Genomic DNA, 27,447 nt, shown 5'->3' with positions numbered 1-27,447 from the left:
TTATCATGCAGTAGGCTCTCAAGCACTGAGTTCAGTGCTCGGCAAAGTGAGCGCTCAATAATACAACTGAATGAATGAATGAACTTAGGTCAAGCCACTTTGACTTCTCTGTGTCGCAGTTTCCTCATCTGTAAATCTGTAAAATGAAATCCCTGTTCTTTCTTCCCCTGAGATTTTTATTTCCACCCTGAGGAAGGATTATGCCTCACATGATTATCTTGTATAATAATTAATAATAATAATTATGGCAGTTGTTAAGCACCTATGTGACGAGCACCGTTCTACGTGCTGGGGTAGATACAAGGTAATCAGGCTGTCCCACATGGAGCTCACAGTCTTAATCCCCATTATACAAATGAGGTAACTGAGGTACAGAGAAGTTAAGTGACTTGCCCAAGATCACACAGCAGACCAGTGGCAGAGCTGGGATTAGAACCCAAGTCCTCTGACTCCCAAGCCTGGGTTCATTCATTCATTCAATAGTATTTATTGAGCACTTACTATGTGCAGAGCACTGTACTAAGCGCTTGGAATGGACGAGTTGGCAACAGATAAAGACAGTCCCTGCCGTTTGATGGGCTTACAGTCTAATCAATATAATGTTGGTATCTGTTAAGCGCTTACTATGTGCAGAGCACTGTTCTAAGCGCTGGGGGAGATACAGGGTAATCAGGTTGTCCCACGTGAGGCTCACAGTTAATCCCCATTTGACAGATGAGGGAACTGAGGCACAGAGAAGTGAAGTGACTTGCCCACAGTCACACAGCTGACAAGTGGCAGAGCCGGGATTCGAACCCATGACCTCTGACTCCCAAGCTGGGCTCTTTCCACTAGGCCATACTGCCCCTCTTGTATCTTCTCCAGTGCTTGGTACAGTGCTTGGCACATAGTAAGCATTCAACAAATCCCTCAATTATTATCTCCCCCTTCACCCTTGCTCCAACTCTGGGGTTGAGCTGGATTAGTCTGTCAGCTTCTTGTGGGCAGGGCACGTTATACTCTGTTATACCATAGAGAAGCAGTGTGGCTTAGTGGAAAGAACCCGGTCTTGGGAGTCAGAGAATGTGGGTTCTAATCCTGGCTCTGCCACTTGTCTGCTGTGTGACCTTGGGCCTCAGTTACCTCATCTGTAAAATGGGGATTAAAAGTGTGAGCCCCACGGGGAACAACTTGATTACCCTCTATCCACCGCAGTGCTTAGAACAGTGCTTGGCACAAAGTATGTGCTTAACAAATACTATCATCATCATCCTCATCATCATTCATCCCAAGTGCTTAGTACAGCTGCCCTCTACACAGTAAACTCTCAATAAATTTGATTTACTGCCTGACAGTGCAATGGTACAATGGAGAGCACAGGCTTGGGAATCATAAGGATCTGGGTTCCACTCCCCGCTCCACCACTTGTCTATCATGTGACCTTGGGCAAATCACTTAATTTCTCTGTGCCTCAGTTACCTCATCTGTAAAACAGGGATTAAGAGTGTGAGCCCCAAGTGGGACAGAGACTGTGTCCAACCAACCCGATTTCCTTGTATCCATCCCAGTGCTCAGTACAGTGCCTGGCACATAGTAAGTGCTTAACAAATACAATAATTATTATTACTATCATTATTCTCTGGAACTCAGTTCCCTCATCTGCAAAACGGGGATTAAGACTGTGAACACCATGTGGGGCAGGGGCTGTGTCCAACCAACCCGATTTGCTTGTATCCATCCCAGAGCTTAGTATGGTGCCTGGCACATAGTAACCACTTAACAAATACCACAATCGTTATTATTATTATTACTAATTGAGTCAAACCCTTATCTTTGGATAGGGACCCAAGTGTGTGTTCACTTGCCCTGCTCCCCTCATTGATTCTCATCTACTCACCTTGTTCGTTGACTTGGCCAACATTTTCCAACAGTTCAGAGACAGCTACCTGCTTCTTTTTCTTGGGATTGAGTTTCCAATACATGACTAATGCAGCTTTTCTCACCGCCCTCTCCAAATCGGTCTCGGAGGATAATTTTTTCACTTCCTGCTCATTTTCCGTAGTTATGCCTTAAAGGAAAAAGAAAGTGCATTAACGCTATTATCCCACGTTCGAGAAAGGATTTAGAGAATAATTTGTTACTGTGTCAATGTACCCTGGAAGTTATTGTACAAGGTGATTCATATTTCTGAGTAAAATACACATCTCCCACAAACACTCCACCTTCACCTAGCAACTCCTGACAAGATGAGTCGTGGTAAATGACAGCTTTGAACATTTTACTTCAAAAAAGTTTGAAAATCTGCAGCTTGAGCTTACATTCCCAATCTATGTAAGTATACTTTGTGAAAAAGTATTTTAAATTCATTCAATCATATTTATTGAGCACTTTTTCTGTGCAGAGCACTGTACTAAGTGCTTGGGAGAGTACAAGCCTGTAACCTTGGCTCCTGTCTCTAATTCAACCCACATATTCAATCCATCACCAAATCCTGTCACACCATCATATCGCTAAAATTTGCCCTGTCCTCTCCATCCAAACTGCTTACCACATTATAAAATCACTCATCCTCTCCTGCCTGAATGTCTGCATCAACCTTCTTGCTGACCTCCCAGCCTCCTGCCTCTCCCCACTCCAGTACATACTTCACTCTGCTGCCTGGATCATTTTTCTACAAAAAACATTGAGGACATATCACACTGCTCCTCAAAAACCTCCAGTGGTTGCTCATCCACTCCCACATCAGACAAAAACTCCTCACTATTGGCTTTAAAGCTCTCCATCACCTTACTCCCTCCTACCTCCCCTCCCTTCTCTCCTTCTCCAGCCCAGCCTGCACACTCCACTCCTCTGGTGCCGCTCACCTTCTCACTGGGGCACGTTCTCGTCTATCTCACCGCTGACCCCTGGCCCACGTCCTGCCTCTGGCCCGGAACGCCCTCCCTCCTCAAATCAGCAAGACGATGACTCTCCCCCGCTTCAAAGCCTTACTGAAGGCCCAATTCCTCCAAGAGGCCTTCCTAGACTCTCCAGCTTTTCCTCATCTCTAACTCCCTTCTGCATCACCCTGACTTGCTCCCTTTGCTCTTCCCTCCCTCCTCAGCCCCACAGCATTTATGTACATAACTGCAATTGTATTTATTTGATGTCTGTCTCACCCTCTAGACTGTAAGCTCCTTGTGGGAAGGGAATGTCACTGTTTATTGTTGTATTGTACTTGCTCAAGTCCTTAGTACAGTGCTCTGCACACAATAATTGCTCAATTAAATATGATTGAATGAATGAGTGAATGAATACAATACAACAATACTCGACTCTGCCAACCTCCTGCTCCACCATACTTCCCCCACTCACCGACTCGGTCACACCCTCGATCTCGTCATCTCCTACCGCTGCACTATCTCCTCCCTCACCGACTCTGAAATCCCTCTCTCAGACCATAACCTTCTCATCTGCCTCATCTTTCACACTCCCTCCCGCTGCAAATCTTTGCTACTCCCCCACAGAGACCTCCGCTCTCTCGATCCCATCCATCTCTCCAAAAGCATCCCTCCCCACCTTGCCCCCCATCCGTCCTCTCTTCCCACTCTCGACGATCAGGTCACCGCTCTCAACTCCACCCTCTCTACTCATCTCGACTCTCTCGCCCCCCTTTCCCTCCGCCGCTCTCACTCCACTAACCCACAGCCCTGGGTCACTGCCTCTGTCCGCCTCCTACGCTCCTATGCTCGAGCTGCCGAGCGCTACTGGCGAAGGTCCGAGCACCAAGCCGACCTTATCCATTTCAAATTTATCCTTTCCTGCCTTAACTCTGCCCTCTCCCCCGCCAGGCAAAACTTCTTCTCCTCCCTCATCGACACCCATGCCCGTCACCCCCGCCGATTGTTCTGTACCTTTAACTCTCTCGTTAGGCCCCCTGTTCCTACCCCTCCCCCTTCTCTCACTCCCAATGATGTGGCCACCTACTTCATCACGAAAATTAACACGATCAGGTCTGAGCCTCCCAAAGTCACCTCTCCCCCCTTGCCTCCCCCCCAACCCTCTCCCCTCCTTTCCCATCCTTCCCTGCAGTATCCTCAGAGGAGATCTCCTCCCTCCTCGCAAGTGTCACCCCCTCCACATGTGCCTCGGAACCCATTCCCGCTCACCTTATAAAAACCATCGCCCCTTCCCTCCTCCCCTCCTTAACTTCTATCTTTAACCGCTCACTCTCCAATGGCTTCTTCCCCTCTGCCTTCAAACATGCCCACGTCTCCCCCATCCTAAAAAAATCCTCTCTCCACCCCACTTCCCCTTCCAGTTATCACCTTATCTCCCTTCTACCCTTCCTTTCCAAGATCCTAGAATGAGTTGTCTACACTCGCTGCTTAGAATTCCTTAACTCCCATAATCTCCTGGACCCCCTCCATTCTGGCTTCCGTCCCCTCCACTCTACCGAGACTTAGCTGTAGATGGAAAGCATGTGGCCTAGTGGATAGACCAAAGTCTGGGAGTCAGAAGGACCTGGGTTCTAATCCCCGCTCTACCACTTGTCTGCTGTGTGACCGTGGGCAAGTCATTTCATTTCTCTGGGCCTCGGTTCTGTAAAAGGGGGATTAAATGGGGATAAAATGTGGGACAGAGACTGTGTCCAACCTAATGATCTTGTATCTACCCCAGTGCTGAGAATGGTGCCTGCCACTTAGTAAGAGCTTAACAACTACCACACACCCACACTCACACACAAAATCATATCCATGATAATCTTTTGGTCTCCACAGAGATTCTGGCCGGGAACTATCATGGCCCAGGGCCCTTCCTAAAGACCGACGACAGGGCCAAGAGCGGCAAATGGTGTGTTTGGTAGTGGCAAAACCGCACCCACCTCTCCTGTCGGCCAAGCATCTCCTCAGTAGCTTCACAGCCTCCCTCCGGCCTTGCTTGGCGGCCAGGATCAGCCAGTCGATGGCGTTGGAGTTGTTCAGCTCTTCGTCCGCATCTTCGGCCAGCTTCAGATAGTATTTCCCCGCCTGCGGGAGAGACGCGGCTTTCCCCTGAGTCCCAGTGTCCCCCATGGCGGCCCCTCATTCTCTCGTTTAATAGAATTTATTGAGAGCTTTCTGTGCGTAGAGCATGTGGGAGAGTGCGCTAGCACAATAAACAGACACGTTCCCTGCCCACAACGATCTTACGAGTAGCGCAGGGACCTGCGAGTCGGAAGGTGCTGGGTTCTAATCCCGGCTCCGCCACTTGTCTCCTGTGTGACCTTGGGCAAGTCTCTTCACTTCTCTGGGCCTCAGCAACCTCATCCACAAAGTGGGGACCGAGACCGTGAGCCCCTTGTGCTACAGGCACTAAGACCAACCAGATTAGCTTGTATCTGCCCCAGTGCCTAGAATGATGCTCAGCACATAGTAAGCGCTTAACAAATATCATTAAAAAAAAAAAATGAGGGCCGGAGTGATCTCACCATACAGCCCCTGCCCCAAATAGAGTCCCCAAACAGGATTGTTTAATGGCTAGAGCCCGGGACCGGGAGCCAGAAGGACCTGGATTCTAATCCCAGCTGTGCCATTTGTCTACTGTGTGACCTTGGGCAAGTCACTTCACTTGTCTCTGTCTCAGTTACCTCATCTGTAAAATGGGGATTAATGTTTTGATCCCCATGGGGGACAGGGATTGTGTCCAATCTGATTAGCTTGTATCTCCTCCAGTGCTTAGAACAGTTCTTGACAAATAGTAAGCAAGTAAGAAATACCATCATCATTATTAAGGTGGGAGATGAGTCAAGCACTTCTCTGTGCTGATCGGTCAGTCAGCCAATCGTATTTATTGAGCGCTTCCTGTGTGCAGACCATTATATTAAGCACTTGGGAGAGTACCCTACAACAATATAACAGACCTATTCCTTGCCCACAACAAGTTTACAGTCTAGAGGATTAGCCTGGATCTACCCCAGCTCCCGAAGAAAACAGGGTTAGAGCTCGTTATGAGCAGGGAATGTTCCTACTGATTTTTTTTTTTTAATGGTATTTGTTAAGTGCTTACTATGTGCCAGACACTGTTCTAAGTGCTGGGGTTGAGACCAGCTCATCGGGGTCGACACTGATCCCTGTCCCAAATCAGGCTCACAGTCTCAATTGCCCTTTTAACGGGTGAGGTAACTGAAGCTCAGAGAAGTGAAGTTACATTCCCAAAGTTGTCCAGCAGACAGATGGTGGGCCAGGATTAGAACCCAGGTCCTTCTGACTCCCGGACCACTCCTGCTAAATTCCGCCAATCCCACCTGCCTCCACAGAGCATAATATTCGGGTTAGGGGCCATACGCCTAACTCTATTAAGTGTATTTAATCAATCTATTCTATTTTTGAGCACTTACTGGGTGCAGAGCACTGTTCTAAGTGCTTGGGAAAGTCCCGGCTCCGCCATTTGTCTGCTGTGTGACCTTGAGGAAGCCACTTAACTTCTCTGGGCCTCAGTTACTTCATCTGTAAAATGGGGATTAAAATTGTGAGGTCCCACGTGGGACAACCTGATTACCCTGTAATCCAGCGCTTTGAACAGTGCTTGGCACATAGTAAATGCTTAACAAATACCATTATTATTATTATCATTACTACATCAGAGATACAAGTACAGTAGTGAGTAATAACAATGATGATGGTATTCGTTAAGCACTTACTATGTGCCAAGCACTGTTCTAACTACAGGGGTAGATACAGGATAATCAGGTTGTCCTACATCGGGTTCACAGTTTTAATCCCCATTTTACATATGAGTGAACTTAAGCATAGAGAAGGCCCAAGGTCACACAGCAGACAAGTGGCAGAGGCAGGATTAGAACCCACGACCTCTGACTCCCAAGCCTGTGCTCTTTCCACAAAGCCATGCTGCTTAGAGTTGACAGATACATTCCCTGCCCAAAATGAGGAAAAAGACTCTACCCTTGTAAGAGGGTTGATAAGAAAAGAAAAAAATCAGGCTTGGACATAGACCCTGTCCAAAATGGGGCTCACAGTAGGAAGGAAAACAGGTTTTGAAACCCCCTTTTACAGGTGAAGAAACTGAGGCAGAGGGAAGTTAAATGACTTGCCCAAGGTGTTAAACACAGGCAAAGGGCCCCACTGAAGAAGTATCCTGGTCAAACCTGTGCTATTTTCCCTCCATCTCCAATAAATGCTGTTCGTTAAAGGGACTGGTGAAGAGCTCGTTGGCTGAATATGATGGTATTTGTTAAGTGCTTACCATGTGCCAAATACTGTATTAAGTGGAGGGGTAGATAAAACCTAATCTGGTTGACACAGTCCCTGTCCCATTTGAAGCTCACAGTCTCAACCCCAATTTTACAGATGAAATAAGAGGCCTAGAGAAATGAAGTGTCTTGCCCAAGGTCAAAGAGCAGACAAGTGACGAGCCAGGATTAGAACCCAGGATGTTCTGATTCCCAGGCCCGTGCTCTATCCACCATGCCGTGCTGCTTCTCCCCAAGTTACCTCAGTCTGCGCCTTTGGATCTCCAGCCTTGGCCTTTTCCAGAAGCTCTTCGAGGGATAGTTCGGTGACATCCTTCACCGTCTCTGTAAAACAAAATGAAAGAAAAACAACAAAACGTGTCAGAGATCAGGCCATTCGTTTTCTGAATTCAAAAGAGAAAGATCCTCATGTTGGAGGGATTAGAAACTGAAGGAAAAGTTTTCTTCCTTGTGTTTTGATTTCCTTGAATCTCCTCACTACTGACTTTAAAGCACTCGACCACCTTGCCCCTTCCTACCTCACCTCGCTGCTCGCCTACTCCAACGCAGCCCGGACACTTCGCTCCTCAAGTGCTAACCTTCTCACTGGGCCTCCATCTCATCTATCTCTCTGCTGACCTCTCGCCCACCTCCTCCCTCTGGCCTAGTTCGCCCACTCTCCTCATATCTGACAGACAATTACTCCCTCACCACCTTCACAGCCTTATTGAAGGCCCATCTCCACCAAGAGGCCTTCCCTGACTAAGCCCTCCTTTCCTCTTCTCCCACTCCCTTCTGCGTCGCCCTGACCTTCTCCCTTTATTCAACCCCCCTCCCAACCCCACACCACTCATCTGTAATTTATTCATTTATATCAATGTCTGTCTCTCCCTCCATATTGCTATTGTTCTTGTCTGTCCGTCTCCCCCGATTAGACTGTAAGCCTGTCAAAGGGCAGGGACTGTCTCCATCTGTTACCGATTTGTACATTCCAAGTGCTTAGTACAGTGCTCTGCACATAGTAAGTGCTCAATAAATACTCTTGAATGAATGAATGAATATATTGTAAGCTCGTTGAGGGCAGGAAATGTGTCTATCATTTTCCTGCACTCTCCCAAGTGCTTAGTACAGTGCTTTGCACACAGAAAGTGCTCAATAAATGATAATGTTGGTATTTGTTAAGCGCTTACTATGTCCAGAGCACTGTTCTAAGCGTTGGGGTAGATACAGGGTAATCAGATTGTCCCATGTGACGCTTACAGTGAATCCCCATTTTACAGATGAGATAACTGAGGCACAGAGAAGTTAAGTGACTTGCCCACAGTCACACAGCTGACAAGTCGAATCCATGACCTCTGACTCCGAAGCCCAGGCTCTTTCCACTGAGCCACGCTGCTGGCTGACTCAATTAAATGAACATGATTAAGTGCTTGCATGGATCCACATCACATTTGTGCATTTGCCCATTCAAGCTGGTTTACAACTTTATTCTTCCCCATTAGACTACCAGCTCCTTAAAGGCAAGACAAGGATTGTGTCTACCAACTTTGTTGGACTTTCCCAAGTGCTCAGTACAGTGCTCTGCACAGAAATGCTCAATGAATACCAGTGATTGATTGATTTACCAAAACCTGCCAGGTTAGTGATCTTGATTTTAGACTGTAGACTGTGCCTTCTAGAAAATGAACACTGTTTTGGTCACTAGAATCCTTTATCTTAATTTAATGCTCAGGGAGGCTAGGACTGGATATAGCCAAATGATCATTCAGTAGGGTTTATTTATCTGTAATGGCATTTGTTAAGCGCTTACTCAGTGCCAGGAACTGTACTAGGTGTTGGGGTAGATACATGCAAATCAGATTGGACCCAATCCCTGTCCCACATGGGGCTCACAATCTAAATCCCCATTTGACAGATGCGGTAACTGAGACCCAGAGAAACGAAGTGGCTTGCCCAAGGACACACAAAAGACAAGTGGCAGAGCTGAGATTAGAACCCAGGACCTTCTGACTCCCAGGCCCATGCTCTATTCACTAGGCTACGCTGCTTCTCTTATTGAATAACTGCGCAGAGAACTGTAGCGCTCAATAAATACAATTGAATCAATGAAAGAATCATTGGTTTCCACCAGGTTCTTTGTTATTCTTAGTTCTACTTTGTTATTATTCTCTCTAAACTCCAAAGCACTTATGTACAGATCTTTCACTTATAAACTATTTATTTATTCATTCATTCATTCAATCGCATTTATTGAGCGCTTACTCTGTGCAGAGCATTGTACTAAGCGCTTGGAAAGTACAATACAGCAATCAATAGAGACAATCCCTGCCCACAATGGGCTCACAGTCTAGAGGGGGAGACAGACATTAGTACAAGTAAATAGGCATCAATCTAAGTACATCAAATTATAGATATATACATATACGCATAAGTGTTGTGGGGAGGGGAGAGGGGAAGAGCAAAGGGAGCACGTCGTGGTAACGCAGAAGGGAGGGGAAGCTGAGGAAAAGCGGGGCTTAATCTGGGAAGGCCTCCTGGAGGAGGTGAGCTCTCAGCAGGGCTTTGAAGAGGGGAAGAGAGTGAGTTGGGCGGACGTGAGGAGGGAGGGCATTCCAGGCCAGAGGCAGAACGTGGGCCAGGGACTGACGACGGGACAGGCAAGAACGAGGCACCGTGAGGAGGTGAGCGGCCGCAGAGGAGCGGAGTGTGCGGGCCGGGATGAAAAAGGAGAGAAGGGAGGTGAGGTAGGAGGGGGCAAGGGGATGGATGGATGGCTTTGACACCAAGAGTGAGGAGTTTTTGCTTCATGCAAAGGTTGATTGGCAACCATTGGAGATCTTTGAGGAGGGGGGTGACATGCCCAGAACATTTCTGTAGAAAGACAAGTATGAAGTATGAAGTATATTAATGTCTGTCTCTGCCTCTGGACTGTAAACCCATTATGGTCAGGGAATGGGACTAATTCCGTTGTACTCTCTCAAGCACTTAGTACAATGCTCTGCACAAAGTAAGCACTCAATAAATACCATTGACTGACTGAGCTCCTCTACTCTCATGCCTTCATGTGAGCTTAATGGGCAGGGGTTCTAATCCTGGCTTTGCCACTGGTCTGCTGTATGACCTTAGGCAAGTCACTTCACTTCTCTGAGCCTCAGTTACCTCATCTGTAAAATGAAGATTAAGACAGTGAGCCCCACAAGGGACAGGGACGGTGTCCAACCAGATTTGCTCAAATCTACCCCAGTGCTGAGTATAGTGCCTGGCACATAGTAAGTGCTTAACAAATACCATAATTATTATTACAAAGAGGTCATGAATTCAAATCCCACCTCTGCCACTTGTCAGCTGTGTGACTGTGGGCAAGTCACTTCACTTCTCTGTGCCTCAGTTACCTCATCTGTAAAATGGGGATTAAGACTGTGAGCCCCACGTGGGACAACCTGATTCCCCTGTGTCTACCCCAGCGCTTAGAACAGTGCTCTGCACATAGTAAGCGCTTAGCAAATACCAACATTATTAATAACAAATGCGATATAATGAATGAATGAATCAGATCCCACAAAGGGTTCACAGTCACAGTTGAAAGAGAACAAGAACTGACTCCCCATTTTGCACATGAGGGAACTGAGGCAAAGAGAAATAAAGTGATTTGCCCAAGGTGACACAGTAGGTAAGTGGCGGAGCTGGGATTAGAACTCAAATACGGTACTTACCGAGTGCTTAGTGTGAGCGGAGCGTTCAGTCAGTCAATGGTATTTATTGAGTGCTTACTGCATACAGAGCACTGTACTAAGACCTTGGGAACGTACAACACAAGGCCCTCTGGTCTCATTCGCTCTAGTCCCGAGCTGATCCTTTATATCTGCTCCCTGGCCAGATTTTAAGTTCCTGGTGGGCAGAATCATGTCTTTTACATCTCTTGTAGTTTTCCCGGTGCTTAATACAATTTATTGCGCTTCGTAGGTGCTCAATAAACTCCACTATTACTATTTCTTCACCCTAGCTCGCGAAGCGAGGTGTTAATAAATTGAAGAACATCTAACACCTATGTTTTCTCAATGTACAACTGGTGCAGTTTAATTTTAGCAGCAATTACTCATTGCCTGACAAGTCAATGAGCATTCCCGGCATCGGGAATTTCTTTTTTTTTCAGTACAAAGAACAACAGCAAGCGTGGCCAAGTTGTTAGAGCACAGGACTGGGAGTCAGAAGGACCTGAGTTCTAATCCTGGTTCTGCCACTTGTCTGCTGAGTGAACTTGGGCAAGTCATTTAACTGGGCCCCAGTTCCCTCATTGGTAAAATGGGGATTAAGACTGTGAGCCCCCGTCAGACTGTGTCCAACCTGATTAGCTTGTATCTACCACAGTGCTTCGAACAGTGCCTGGCACATAATGAGGGCATAATAAATATCATTAAAAAAAACAAACCCTTCAGAATAAAGGCACCTGAATTGGCAGAATTCCATCAGGACATTTAGTGAGGCACCCAAACCACCAAGAGAGTCTTTTGGGGTTGGTTGTGTTTAATAATAATGATGATAAAAAATGATAATAATTTTGGTATGTGTTAAGTGCTTATTAGGTGCCAGGCACTGTACTAAACACAGGGGTGGATACAAGCAAATCAGGTTGGACACGGTCCATGTCCCCCATGGGGCTCACGGTCATAATCTCCATTTTACAGATGAGGGAACCGAGGCCCAGAGAAGTGAAGTGACTTGCCCGAGGTCACACAGCAAAGGGCAGAGTCAGGATTAGAACCCAAGTTCTTTTTATTCCCAGGCCCAGGAGGTCGTGGGTTCTAATCCCAGCTCTGTCACTTGTCAGCTGTGTGACCTTGAGCAAGTCACTTCACTTCTCTGTGCCTCAGTGACCTCACCTGTAAAATGAAGACTGTGAGCCCCTCGAGGGACAACCTGATTGTATCTCCCCCAGTGCTTAGAACAGTGCTTGGCCCATCGTAAGCACTTAACACATGCCAGTATTATTATTATTACCATTTTTATCCTCTAGGCCACGCTGCTTCTGTTCTCTTTAGTCTGATTATTCCAGACAAAAGAAAGCCAGCTTTGGGATGAAAATACCAGCTCCTTGGTGAGAGGGGGTCGGGAGAGAAAGGGAGGGAAAAAAGGAGATATATTTTCTATTAAGGGATGACCTAAATTCACAGTACTATTTTGCATTTAGATTTTGTGGAGGATCAGCCAGAATGCTGGACCAGTGGGAGACAAGTGGACAACAGATGAGAGGAGTTGCCGGCATTAGAACCCAGGTCCTTTTGACTCCCAGGCCCGGGCTCTATCCCCTAAGCCACGCTGTTTCTCAATAACTGAAAGGTGGCTGAAAGGATCGTTTACAAATTCCTCCCAGGGGTGGCTTTGGCAAACTTTCCAGAGGGCAAATGGGCAAGCTGGGGTGGGGTGGGAAGTGGTAGGGCACAGGATCGGATGAAAATTCCTGGCTCCCACTGGAGCAGAACGGCCTCGCCGCCACAGAAGGAAAATCTGGGGGTTGAGAGAGGAGGGAACGAGGGCAGCCAGCTCACTTACAGACAGATTGGCAGCTGTTCAAAAAACACCCACGCCACTCCCCGCTTAACGTGCCTGGCACGAGGATCGCTTCAGGAAGGAGAAGTCAAATGCTCTGAAATGTGAACCTTCAAATCTGTCAAGGCTCCATTCCCCGTCGCCTCGCCCACCCCCCACAGAAATGTCTCCAAAGCAGCTTAAGCACTGCCTACAACTCACTGGGCCTCCATCTCAACTGTCTGGACGCCGACCTCTCGCCCACGTCCTGCCTCTGGCCAGGAACGCCCTCCCTCCTTGAATCCGACAATGACTCCCTCTTCAAAACCTTTATTGAAGGCCCATCGCCTCCAAGAAGCCTTCCCTGACTAAGCCCCTCCTTCCCTCTTCTCCCACTCCCTTCTGCGTCACCCTGACTTGCTCGCTCTATTCATCCTCCCTCCCAGCCCCACGGCACTTAAGAACACATCTTTAATTTACGTATTTATATTCATGTCTGTCTCCCCCTCTAGACTGTAATCTCGCTGTGAGCAGGGCATGTGTCTGTCTATTGTCATATTGTCCTCTCCCAAGCGCTTAGTACAGTGCTATGCACACAGTAAGCGTTCAATAAATACCACTGAATGAATGAGGCGCTGACCCTTGCTCAGACCCCGGTCTTTAATTTAGTGATATCAAAACCATTTTCACTTAATCGATAATATTCTTAGGGTACAGATCCCTTGCCCATATTTTCCCTTTGGCCTCGAATCCATCAATCAATCGTATTTATTGAGTACTTACTGTGTATGGTACGGTATGATATGTAATAATAATAATAATGTTGGTATTTGTTAAGCGCTTACTATGTGCCGAGCACTGTTCTAAGCGCTGGGGTAGACATAGGGGAATCAGGTTGTCCCACGTGGGGCTCACAGTCTTAATCCCCATTTTACAGATGAGGGAACTGAGGCACAGAGAAGTTAAGTGACTCGCCCACAGTCACACAGCCGACAAGTGGCAGAGCCGGGATTCGAACTCATGAGCCCTGACTCCAAAGCCCGCGCTCTTTCCACTGAGCCACACTGCTTCTCTATGTGCTAAGTACATATCTTTAAATAATATATTATAAGTCATTTATTTATATTAATGCCCACTTCCCCCCTCTAGACAGTAGGCTCGTTGTGGGCAGGGAATGTGTCTGCCAATTCTGTTCTACTGTACCTTCCCACGAGCTTAATTCAGTGTTCTGCACATAGTAAGCACTCAATAAATAGCATTGATCTTTTAGACTCTGATCCTGTTGTCGGGCATGGATTGTCTCTATCTGTTGCCGAATTGTACATTCCAAGTGCTTAGTACAGTGCTCTGTACACAGTAAGTGCTCAATAAATATGATTGAATGAATTAATGAATCGATTGGCTGACCAAAGCACTTGGGAGGGTATAATATAAAAGCGTTGGTGGTGATGATGATGATGATATTTGTTAAGCGCTTACTCTGTGTCAAGCACTGATCTAAGCGCTGGGGTAGATACAAGGTCATCAGGTGGTCCCACGTGGGGCTCACAGTCTTCATCCCCATATTGCAGATGAGGTAATTGAGGCACAGAGAAGTGAAATGGTTTGCCCAAGGTCAAACAGCAGACGAGTGGTGGGATTAGAACCCATGTCCTCTGACTCCCAAGCCCGTGCTCTTTCCACTAAGCCACACTGCTTCTCTTGGATGAATCGGTCTACTCCACTGTTGCCTATTGGCACTCCAGCATTAGATACATATCACCATACTACCTGCATTTAGTCTGTAAGCTTCTTGAGGGCTGGATTCGAACCTGTTGCCTCATACGCTTAGCAGTGCTCTGTCTGGAGGAGGTCTAAGGAAATACCACTGGGTATTTTAACAATGCCTCCTGCACTTGTAGAAGCAACCTGGCCTAGTGGCAAGAGCCTGGCCCTGGGAGTCAGAGGTCCTGAGTTCTAATCCCGGCTCTGCCACCTGTCCGCTGTGAGATCTTGGCCAAGTCACTTCACTTCTCTGGGCCTCGGTTCCCTCATCTGTCAGATGGGGATTAAGACTGTGAGCCCTATGTCAGGGACGGGGTCCAAACTGACTAACTTGTATCTACCCCAGTGCTTGGTATAAAGTAAGCACTTAACAAGTACCATAATTATTATCATTATTATTATGGTCTGTTGTGTGACCTTGGGCAAATCGCTGAACTTCTTGATGCCTCGCTTACCTCATCTGTAAATTGGGGATTGAGACTGTGAGCCCCATGTGGGACAGGGACAGCATCCAACCCGCTTATCTTCTAACTACCCCCGCACTTAGAATAGTGATTGGAACACAGTAAATGCTTAAATATCATAATTGTCATTATTACTATGATTGTTGTTCTCCTAGAACTTGACTTGCTGCTGACCTTTTTTCCCATATGAGCCATCCTCCTCAACCCGGTCCCAAATGCACCCTCAGCTTGAGATTGTCGGCAAACTGAACGATCGCACGATTATCACACGGCAGCCTCCTCGCCTCCCTCCTTGCCTCCTGCCTCTCCCCACTCCAGTCCAGAGTTCACTCCGCAACCCCGATCATTTTGCTCAAAAAACCATTCAGTCCACATCTCCCCAATCCTCAGTAACTTCCCACAGTCACCCTTCCACCTCTGCATCAAATGGAAACTCCTTAACGTTGACTTTAAGGCACTCGATCAGCTCTCCATCTTACCTCACCCATCTCCTACACTTCACTTCTCTGGGCCTCACTTCCCTCATCTGTAAAATGGGGATTAAGATAGTGAACCCCACGTGGGACGGGACCGCGTTCAACCCGATTTGCTTGTAATAATAATAATGTTGGTATTTGTTAAGCGCTTACTATGTGCCGAGCACTGTTCTAAGCGCTGGGGTAGATACAGGGTGTCCCTTGTGAGGCTCAGAGTTAATCCCCATTTTACAGATGAGGTCACTGAGGCACCGAGAAGTTAAGTGACTTGCCCAAAGTCACACAGCTGACAGGTGGTGGAGCCAGGATTAGAACCCATGACCTCTGACTCCCAAGCCCGGGCTCTTTCCACTGAGCCACGCTGCTTCTCTGTATCCACCCCAGCGCTAAGTACAGTGCCTGGCACATAGTAAGCGCTGAACAAATCCTCAAATTACTATTATCATTACTGGCTTGTGGCACCTTGGGCTCAGCGGGAACAAGATGGCAAGAGGTGCTGTAAAAATATTCATTGCTTCCAACTGCACTGTGCTAAGCACTTGGGAAAGGACAAGGGAAGCATGAGACCTGTCCCCTGCCCACAAAGAGCTTATACGTTAGGAGGAGTGGGCATAACATTATTTACAGCTGATATAATCAAAATCATTTGCCCATACAATCCACAGAGGCAGGATGACCTAGTGGATACAGCCCGGGCCTGGGAGCCAGAAGGACCTGTATTCTAATTCTGGCTCCGCCACATGACTGCTGTGTGAACCTGAGCAAGTCAACTGGCTTTTCTGTGCCTCGGTTTCTTCATCTGTTAAATGGGGATTGAGACCGTGAGCCCCACATGGGAATGTCACTGCTTATTGTTTTATTAATATATTGTATTTCCCCAACCACTTAGAAATAATAATGATGATGGTATTTGTTAAGCACTTACTATGTGCCAAGCACTGTTCTGAACAAGGTGATCAGGTTGCCCCACGTGGGGCTCACAGTCTTAATCCCCATTTTACAGATGAGGTAACTGAGGCCCAGAGAAGTGATGCGACTTGCCCAAGGTCACCCAGCGGTCTTAATCCCCATTTTACAGATGAGGTAACTGAGGTCCAGAGAAGTGAAGCAACTTGCCCAAGGTCACCCAGCAGACAAGTAGTGGAGCTGGGATTAAAACCTATGACCTTCTGACTCCCAGGACTGGGCACTACCCACCTCGCCATGCTGCTTCCCTGCCTGACTGAATGATTCAAGATTTTCACTGTGGGCAGGGAATGTGTCTATTGTCATATTGTACTCTCCCAAGCGTCTAGTATAGTGCTTTGTACACAGTAAGTGCCCAATAAATGCGATGGAAAGAAGGAAGAAAGGCTAGAAGTGCTGTTCCTGGTGAAATTGGGACTGGGGGAGGGGAGAGGGAGTTTCTGGCTGGTGGCACAAGAGGAGCAGAGCAAATCACTAGTGCAGCAATTCATTTCTTTGGGCAGATTCTCAATCCTGAAGTTTCAGAACTGATGCCCGTCCGCCACCTGACAGAAGACTCAATTGTCGTTCTGAAAAAGCCCCAGGGAATTCACTTTGGGGGCATGATGCCAGCCCGACTTTAAAAGAAAAAAAAAAATCAAAAATACTTCTCCAGATGGCATGGTCACAGGAGACTGAGTTTTCTGCCTCCAGCTTTCCTCTGAACGTGGCGCTGCTTGCTGCTTGCTTATTTCAATAATTTCATAAATGATGTCCCCGGAGGCTTTGCTAAATTTTAACAGTGAATGGTGCAATCAATCACTTGCATTTGTTGAGGGCTCACTGGGTGCAGAGCCCTCGCTGAACTTAATAATAACAATAATAATGGTATTTGTTAAGCGCTTACTACCTGCCAAACACTGTTCTAAGCACTGGGGGAGATACAAGGTAATCAGGTTGTCCCACATGGGGCTCACACTCTTAATCCCCATTTTACAGATGAGGCAACTGAGGCACAGAGAAGTGACTTACCTAAACTGACACAGCAGACAAGCGGCAGAGTCAGGATTAGACCCCATGACTTCAGTCATTCAATTGTATTTATTGAGCACTTACTATGTGCAAAGCACTGTACTTTGCACTGTGCTCTTGGAATGGACAATTTGGCAACAGATAGAGACAATCGCCGCCCAGTAATGGAACTTCCGACTCCCAAGCCCGGGCTCTTGCGATAAGCAGTAGTGTGGCTTAGTGGAAAGAGCCTGGGCTTGGGAGTCAGAGGTCGTGGGTTCTAATCCCAGCTCTGCCACTTGTCTGCTGTGTGACCTTGGGCAAGTCACTTCACTTCTCTGTCCCTCACTTACCTCATCTGTAAAAATGGGAATTAAAAAAAAAAATGTGACCCCCATGTGGGACAATCTGATTACCCTGTATCTACCCCAGTCTTAGAACAGTGCTCAGCACATGGTAAGTGCTTAAGAAATACTAAAATTATTCATTCAATAGTATTTATTGAGCGCTTACCATGCGCAGAGCACTGCACTAAGAGCTTGGAAAGTACAAATTGGCAACAGATAGAGTCAGTCCCTGCCCATTGATGGGCTTACAGTCTAATCGGGGGAGACGGACAGACAAGACCAATGGCAATAAATAGAATCGAGGGGAAGAACATCTCATTAAAACAATAGCAAATAAATAGAATCAAGGTGATGTACATCTCATTAACAAAATAAATAGGGTGATGAAGATCTATACAGTTGAGCGGACGAGTACGGTGCTGAGGGGAGGGGAAGGGAGAGGGGAAGGAGCAGAGGGAAAGTGGGGAGAAGAGGGTTTAGCTGTGGAGAGGTGAAGTGGGGGGTGGAGGGAGCAGAGGGAAAAGGGGAGCTCGGTCTGGGAAGGTCTTTATTATTATTTCCATTAAGCCGCACTGCTTCTCAACTTGGTGCTTGGGAGAGTAAAAAATAACAGAGTTGGTAGACATTCCCTGCCCACAACAAGCTTACATTCTAGCTGGGAGACAGATATTAAATATGTATAAAGTATGCACATAGGTGCTGTGGAGTTGCAGGAGGGGGTGAATAAAGGGAGCAAATAGGATACGTGCTTGCATTAATGTGCTGGCAGTTTGGATGGAGAGGAAAGGGTAGATTTTAGTGATGTTGTGAAGGTCTGAACAGAGTTGAATAGATGCATTTTGAACCACTTATACATGTGAACAAATAAACGTTAAACAAGAGAGCATGGCCCAGGTACACTAATAATAATAATAATGATAACTGTGCTAGTTGTTGAGCATTTACGATGTGCCAAGCACTGTTTTACGTGCTGGGATAGAATCAAGGCATTCAGGTTGGGCACAGTCCCTGTCCCACATGGACTCCCTGGCTTGATGCCCATTGGACAGATGAGGCAACTGAGGCCCAGAGAAGTGAAGTGACTTGCTCAAAGTCACTCAGCAGACGCATGGCAGAGCCAGGATTAGAATGGGCTGGAGAGGGTGACATGGGAGGGGATGGCCTTGGGTCAGTCCACATTCATTCAATCGTATTGATGGAGCGCTTACTGTGTGCAGGGCACTGTACTAAGCGCCTGGGAGAGGACGACAGAACAATGAACGGACACATTCCCTGCCCACAGTGAGTTTACAGTCTAGACTGAAGCTGCTTACTTGGAGAAAGCGTGAGCCCTCCTTCCCTCTGGGTTTGCACTTTCCTGAGCAGGTGACGTGCCACTCTAAATTTGCCCTTCTAAATTCCAGTCTCTCTGCTAATCATTTCAAGGCTTAGTGAATAGAGCCCGGGCTTGGGAATCAGAGGTCATGGGTTCTAATCCCGGTTCCGCCACTTGTCAGCCGTCTGACTCTGGGCAGGTCGCTTAATCTCTCTGTGCCTCAGCTCAGTGGAAAGAGCCCGGGCTTGGGAGTCAGGGGTCTGGGTTTGAATCCCAGCTCTGCCACTTGGCAGCTGTGTGACCGTGGGCAAGTCACTTAACTTCTCTGTGCCTGTTACCTCATCTGTAAAATGGGGATTAACTGTGAGCCTCACGTGGGACAATCTGATTACCCTGTTTTTACCCCAGCACTTAGAACTGTGCTCTGCACATAGTAAGCGCTTAACAAATACCAATATTATTATCATTATTATTATTAAAATGGGGATTAAGACTGTGAGCCCCTTCATGGGACAACCTAATGTTAATAATGTTGGTATTTGTTAAGCGCTTACTCTGTGCCGAGCACTGCTCTAAGCGCTGGGGTAGACACAGGGGAATCAGGTTGTCCCACGTGGGGCTCACAGTCTTAATCCCCATTTTACAGGTGAGGTAACTGAGGCACCAAGAAGTTAAGTGACCTGCCCAAAGTCACACAGCTGACAAGTGGCCGAGCCGGGATTCGAGCCCATGACCTCTGACTCAAAGCCCGTGCTCTTTCCACTGAGCCACGCTGCTTCTCTAAGCACTTATGATGTGCCAAGCACTGTTTTACATGCTGGGATAGATTCAAGGCATTCAGGTTGGGCACAGTCCCTGTCCCACAGGGTCAACCTGTTGATCTTGTACCTACCCCAGTGTTTAGAACAGTGCCTGGCACACAGGAAGCACTTAAAAAATACCTTGCTCTATCCCCTTCCCCTCCCCACGGCACTTGCGTATATCTGTATATATTTATTGCTCTATTTATTTTATTAATGATGTGCATTTATCTCTGGTTCTATTTATCTAATTTGATAATAATAATAATAATAACGTTGGTATTTGTTAAGCGCTTACTATGTGCCGAGCACTGTTCTAAGCGCTGGGGTAAACACAGGGGAATCAGGTTGTCCCACGTGGGGCTCACATCTTCATCCCCATTTTACAGATGAGGGAACTGAGGCACAGAGAAGTTAAGTGACTTGCCCACAGTCACACAGCCGACAAGTGGCCGAGCTGGGATTCGAACTCATGAGCCCTGACTCCAAAGCCCGTGCTCTTTTCCACTGCGCCACGCTGCTTCTCATTTGATGGTAGTGATGCCTGACTACTTGTTTTGTTCTGTTATGTCTCCCCTTTCTAGACTGTTGTGGGGTAAGGATTGTCTCTATCGGTTCCGAAACTGTACTTTCAAAGAGCTTAGTACAGTGCTCTGCACATAGTAGGTGCTCAATAAATGTGATTGACTGAATGAATCATTATTACTATCATTAATATTACAGGATTTTAATAATAATTATGGTTAATGACTATGGTTAAATAATTAATGGTTTTCTTTGAAGAAGCAAGATGATGGAGAGAATCTGGGTTTTTCAACCCATGGAAACCAGAAATGAGCGGGGCAGGGTTCGGGGGGCGGGGAGAAAGATTGAGATGGAAAAGAAACCGGGTGTCTCCAAAATGACAAGCTAAGTCTTAACTTCTTCATTATTTTCCCACTTTCAGTGTTTCTAAGCAGGCATGACTTCCCTACTTATACAGTTCCTCAATTTGATGACCGGAGGCATGGCAAGAACTTTTGCATAAATAAACTGAGCTCACAGGGCGTTTTCCAAAAACCCGAGGACGCTGAAGAATCAGAGGTCACGGATCAATGCTAAACCCTCGGGTAAACATCCATGGATCCTAGTTGACTCACGCCAGGCCCAGAGAGACAGCGACACGCACACGTAATTAATCAAGGCTGATGGTTAGCATTTTGCTTTACCTCTAACCTACAGCACAATCCGGATCATCCTCTTGCTCTAATTTACTCAACTACGTGGTGCACGTGTATGAGTAATGGAAAACAGGAGAGCCGAATAGGCAAGTTGGCACGATTTTTCCGCTATCACAGCCGGTGGACAGAGACGACGAGATCGTTGTTTACAGCCGGTGTCGAAGGTGGGGTCGCGAGGCCTGGGTTCAAGTTCCGGACTCCACCACTTGGCTTTTGGATGACCTTGGATAAGTCACTGAACTGTGGCTTGATTAACGGCTCCATGACTCAGTTTCCTCCTCTGTAAAATGGGGCTCACTCGATCATCAATCGGTCGCATTTATTGGGTGCTAACTGTGTGCAAAGTAGTGTCTTAAGCGTTTGGGAGAGTGGAATATAACGGAGTGGGTAAACACGATCCCTGTTAGCAAGGAGTTTTTTACATGGATATCTGTTCTCCCTACTTAGAATGTAAGCTCCTTGTGGGACGGGGACTCTAACCAGCCTATTTACCTTGTATTTACCTCAGCACTTAGAAGACTGCTAGGCACTTACTATACTCTCCCAAGTGCTTCGTAAAGTGATAGCATTTGATAAGCACTTAACTATGTGCAAGGCACTGTACTGAATGCTTCGGGGGAGGATACAAACAAATCGGGTTGGACACAGTCCTTGCCCCATCTGTGAGCCCGTTGTTGGGTAGGGACTGTCTCTATTCATTGCCGCATTGTACTTTCCGAGCACTTAGTACAGTGCTCTGCACACAGTAAGCGCTTAATAAATACGAGCGAATGAATGAATGTATGTGGCTCAGAGTCTTAATCCTCATTTTACAGATGAGATTACAGAGGCCCAGAGAAGTGAGGTGATTTGCCCAAGGTCCCTCAGCAGATAAATGGAGGGGCCAGGATTAGAACCCATCACCAGCAGACAAGCGGAGGAGCTGGGATTAGAAACCATGACCCTCTGACTCCCAGGCCTGGGCTCTCTCCACTAGGCCATATACTCTGCATACCTTAAGCACTCAACAAATGCCACACTGACTGATTGATAGTCGAGACATGACATATAGCACCGTTATAATCCTTGATAAAAGCCCAGTGTTATTAATAATGATAACAGTGTACTTGTTAAGCCCTTACTACATGACGAGCATTATTCTAAGCTGTGGGGTAGATACAAATTAATTAGGTTAGGCTGTACCCGTCCCATATGGGGCTCACACTCTTCATCCCCGTTTTACAGGTGAGGAAACTGAGGCCCAGAGAACTGAAGTGACTTGCTCAAGGTCCCGCAGCAGACAAGTGGCAGAGCCGGATTAGAACCCAGGTCCTTCTGACTCCCAGGCCCGGGCTCTGTCCTCTAGGGCCGCGCTGCTTCCCTGTTGTTGTTCTAAGTACGTGCTTCCTCACCGTTTGCCTTCGCCTCTTCCCCGTCATACTTCTGGTGGCGATTTTCACCTGAGCTGCTAGGAGAGGGTGGGCCCTGGTATTTTGGGGGGAACCCCAGGGGAATCTGGAGGTGGGCTCACTACCTTATTTGAATGGTCTCAATCGCCTTTTTGCTAAGGCTCCCCACAAACGAACCCTCGGGTTAGACTGCAGCGTGGCCTCGTGGATAGAGCCTGGGTCTCGGAGTCAGAAAGACCTGGGTTCTACTCCCAGCTCGGCTAACATGTCTGCCGTGTGGCTTTGGACAAGTCATTTCACTTCTCTGTGCCTCAGTTATCTCATCTGGAAAATGGGGATTAAGACTGTGAGCCCCATGTGGGACAGGGACTGTGTCCGAACAGATTTGTTTGTATCCACCCCAGTGCTTAGTACAGTGCCAGGCACATAAGAGCTTAACAAATACCACAATTATTATTATTATCATTAATAATAAAATAAGCACAACTTCTACCATCTCCAAATGGTCATTGAACACTACGCCCAGAAGTGTGGCCTAGTGGAAGGATCTGAGTTCTAATTCTGGCTCCACCACTCGTCGGCTGTGTGACCTTGAGCAAGGCACTTCACTTCTCTGGGCCTCTCTTACCTCATCTGCAAAGTGGGGATTGCGCCTGTGAGCCCCATATGGATCAGGGACTGTGTCAACCCAATTTGCTTGTATCCATCCCAGAGTTTAGTACAGTGTTTGGCATACAATGAGCGCTTACCAAATACCACAATTATTATTATCATTACTCTCCTAGAACTCAGTACAGTGCTCTGTCCACAGTAAGCACACAGTAAGCGCTCAATAAATACGATTGAATGAATGAATGAATAAGCACTCAGAAAACACGACTGAGTGGAAAATGGGACGTGGGCTGTGTTCGATTTGATTAGCTTGTATCCACCACAGTGCTTAGAACAGTGCCTGGCACATAATAAGCTCTGAACAAATACCATCTTAAAAAAAAATGTCCCTTGGCAATCGCTGATTCTTGATCAGCGTGCCATGGCTTTATAAATAGGAAGTTTTCCTCCCTGCCCTTTTCAATGATCTGACCATAGTTATAATTTGGTAGCCATAATTATAATGTAATCATCCACCTCAGCCTTCAAAAAAATGGACATAATTCCAGAAGAGTCGTGCATTACATCGCCTACACCATCCCTCATTAAGTGCTAAGATCATTTTGAAACACTCAGTAGCTAAATGCATGTCTATTTTCTGGCTTAGATTTCTTTTTAAATGTCAAAGTATTCTGTCACGGCCCTTAATCATAGCAGACAGGATGTTTGTAGTCTTTATTTGCATTGAGATGACACGCGGAGCCAATGGGGCCTAGTGGAAAGAGCACAGGCCTGGGTGTCATAAGACTTGGGTTCTAATTCTGCCCGTGCCACTTGCACAGTGTGTGACCTTAGGCAAGTCCCGCCTCTTCTCTGTGCCTCACTTTCCTCATCGGTGAAATGGGGAATGAATACCTGTTCTCCCTCCCGCTTAGATCATGATTCCCATATAGAGCAGAGGCTGTGTCCCACCCGATGCTCTTGCATCAACCCAAACGCTTAGTACAGTGCATGGCAAAAAATAAAGACTTAAATTTGAAAATTATCATCTTTTTTCCTTAAATGGTATTTGGTAAGCCAGGCACGGTACTAAGTGCTGGTGTATATAAAAGATAAAGGGAAACAGTCCCTGTCCCACGTGGAGCTCACAGTCTTAATCCCCATTTTACAGAAGAGGTAACTGAGGCTCAGAGAAGTCAAGTGACTTGCCCAGGGTCACACGGCAGACAAGTGGAGCTCCCTCCTCGATTGTGACAATGACTTTTCCCTGCTTCAAAGCCTCAATGAAGCCACATCTCCTCCAAGAGGCCTTCCCTGACTGCGCCCTCCTTTCCTCTTCTCCCCCTCCCTTCTGTGTCACCCTGACTTGGTCCCTTTCTTCATCTCCTTTCCCAGTCCCTCGACACTTAGCAATAATTAACTAATTTACCTCCCTGGCTTCAACTACCACCTCTACGTGGATGACACCCAAATCTCCATCTCCAGCCTTCATCTCTCTCTCTCTCTCTCTGCAGTCTCGCATTTCCTCCCGCCTTCAAGACATCTCTACTTGGATGTCCTCCCGTCATCTCCCGTCACAGAGCTCCTTATCTTCCCAACCAATCCCTGTCCTCCCCATGACTTTCCCATCACTGTAGACGGCACCACCATCCTTCCTGTCTCACAAGTTCGTAAACTTGGCGTTATCCTTGACTCCTCTCTCTCATTCAAACCACGAAGTCGATCCGTCACCAAATCCTGTCGGTCCCACCTTCCTATTGCTAAAATCCGCCCTATCGTCTCCATCCAAACCACTACCACGTTAATCCAATCACTCATCCTATCCTGCCTGGATGACTGCATCAGCCTGCCTGCTGACCTCCCAGGTTCCTGTCCCTCCCCACTCCAGTCCATACTTCACAATGCTTATCTACAAAAACGTTCAGGACATGTCGCCCTGCTCCTCAAAAGACTCCAGTGGTTGCCCATCCACCTCTGCACCAGACAAAACCCCCTCACCATTGGCTTTAAAGCATTCCACCATCTTGCCCCCTCTTAACACACTTGGCTTCTCGCCTTCTACATCCCATCCCACACACTTCACCCCTCTGGTGCCGCTAACCTTCTCATTTAGCCTCAATCTCGCCCGTCTTGCCGCCGACTCCTAGTCCACCTCCTGCCTCTGGCTTTGATGCCTTCCCTAATCCAACAGACAATCACTATTCCAAACTTCAAAGCCTTACTGAAGGCACATCTCCTCCGAGAAGCCTTCCCAAACTAAGCCTCACCTTTCCTCATCTCCCACTCCCTTCTGCATCTCCCTGACTTGCTCCCTTTGCTCTTCCCCCATCCCAGCCCCTCAGCACTTAAGTAACATATCCATCATTTGATTTATTTATATTCATGTCTGTCTCCCAACCTGTAGACTATAAGCTCGTTCTGGGCAGAGATTGTGTCTATTTATTGTTGTATAGTACTCTCCCTAGCACTTACTACAGTGCTCTGCACACAGTAATCACTCAATAAATACGATTGAATGAATGAATGCATAATTAGGGTACTTGTGAAGCACTGAAGATATGTGAAGCACTGTTCTAAGCACTGGGGTACATACAACTTAATGAGGTCGGACACAGTCCCTGTTCCACAAAGGGATCACAGTCTTAATCCTCATTTTACAGATGAGGTAACTGAGGCCCAGAGACATGAAGTCACTTGCCCAAGGTCACAACAACACACATGAGGCGGAGCCAGAATTAGAACCCAGCTCCTTTCTGACTCCCAGGTTCATGCTCTATATACTAGGCCACACTGCTTCCCTGCTTACAGATGTACATATTGTAATTTATTTATTATAATAATAATAATGGTATTAGTTATGCACTATGTGCCAGGCACTGTTCTAAGCACTGGGGTAGATACTAGACTGTCTCCCCCTCTAGACTGTAAGCTTGTTATGGGCAAGGAATGTGTTTATCACTCAGTAAATATGACTGACTGACTGAATGAATGAAGCTAGGATTATCAACAAAATGATGACATGAACCAACTAAGTTGCTGGAGAACAAGCCCCCCAAAAGAAGAATATTTCAGGATGAAATTGGGGCAGAGAGAAGCAGCTGAGGGTGCCCATCTCGTGGTCCATGAGCCAGAGGCCAGAAGGTTGGGACACGGTTGCCGCCACTTGAAGCAAGATTTGAAGCACCCTTTCTGGGCTCATCTATATTAGCATCACCACTGCAAACTCTCAAGCCGGCAGGGACGACTAAATTGTTCTCTTCGATTCTCCATCTTCCTCCACTCCCTCGGAAAACTCATTCCCTATCTTGGCTTCAACTACCACCTCTATGTTGTTGACTCCCAAATCTCCATCTCCGGCCCTGATCTCTCTCCCTCTCTGTTGTCTTGCATTTCCTCCTCTCTTCTGGTCATCTCCTCTTGGACGTCCCGCTGACACCTCCAACTTAACATGTCCAAAAGAGAACACCTCATCTTCCCCGCGCAAATCCTGTCCATCTATCCCATCACTGTTGACAAGATCACTCTCCACCCTATAATAATAATAATAATGTTGGTATTTGTTAAGCGCTTACTATGTGCCGAGCACTGTTCTAAGCGCTGGGGTAGACATAGGGGAATCAGGTTGTCCCACGTGGGGCTCACAGTCTTAATCCCCATTTTACAGATGAGGGAACTGAGGCACAGAGAAGTTAAGTGATTTGCCCACAGTCACACCTATCACACAAGCCCCTAACCTTGGCATTGCCCTCCATTCATCTCTCTCTTTCAACCCATATATTCAATCTGTCACCAAATCCTTCATTCATTCACTCAGTTGTATTTTTTGAGCGCTTACTGTAATCAGAGAACTGTACTAAGCACTTGGGAGCGTACACTATAACAGTAAACAGACATATTCCCCGCCCACAATGAGCTTACAGCCTAGAGGGGGTGACAGTCATTAATACGAGTAAATAAATGACAGATGTGGTGCAAGTGGTGTGGGGCTGGGAGAGGGGATGAATAAAGGGAGCAAGTCAGGGTGACACAGAAGGGAGTGGGTGAAGAGGAAAAGTGGGGCTTAGTCAAGAAAGGCCTCTTGGAGGAGATGGGCCTTCAGTAAGGTTTTAATAATGTTGGTATTTGTTAAGCGCTTACTATGTGAAGAGCACTGTTCTAAGCACTGGGGTAGATACACGGTAATCACATTGTCCCACATGAGGCTCACAGTCTTAATCCCCATTTTACAGATGAGGTAACTGAGGCACAGAGAAGTGAAGTGACTTACCCACAGCCACACAGCTGACAAGTGGCAGAGTCGGAACTCGAACCCATGACCTCTGACTCCCAAGCCCGGGCTCTTTCCAATGAGCCACGCTGGAGAGCAATTATCTGTCTCCTCATCTTCCCACCCAAACCCCATCCTCCCCTT

At 47.0% G+C, this 27,447-nt stretch overlaps 1 protein-coding gene across 1 annotated transcript in view; it reads right to left on the bottom strand.

Annotated features, from left to right (window-relative positions):
* Positions 1 to 27,447, bottom strand: part of WFS1 (wolframin ER transmembrane glycoprotein) — an 86,504-nt gene that overhangs the window by 22,893 nt on the left and 36,164 nt on the right. Inside the window, exons 3-5 of the mRNA XM_029063158.2 lie at positions 7,452 to 7,534; positions 4,844 to 4,988; positions 1,877 to 2,047 (exon numbers count right to left, since the gene is read on the bottom strand). Coding sequence (XP_028918991.1) covers positions 1,877 to 2,047; positions 4,844 to 4,988; positions 7,452 to 7,534 — 399 coding nt within the window. The remainder of the gene's footprint in view (positions 1 to 1,876; positions 2,048 to 4,843; positions 4,989 to 7,451; positions 7,535 to 27,447) is intronic.

Source organism: Ornithorhynchus anatinus, chromosome 4 (genome assembly GCF_004115215.2).
Source record: "Ornithorhynchus anatinus isolate Pmale09 chromosome 4, mOrnAna1.pri.v4, whole genome shotgun sequence".
In the NCBI taxonomy this organism is placed as follows: Eukaryota; Metazoa; Chordata; class Mammalia; order Monotremata; family Ornithorhynchidae; genus Ornithorhynchus; species Ornithorhynchus anatinus.
Note: the sequence above shows the minus strand (reverse complement) of the source record. Positions and strands in the feature narration are given on the sequence as shown.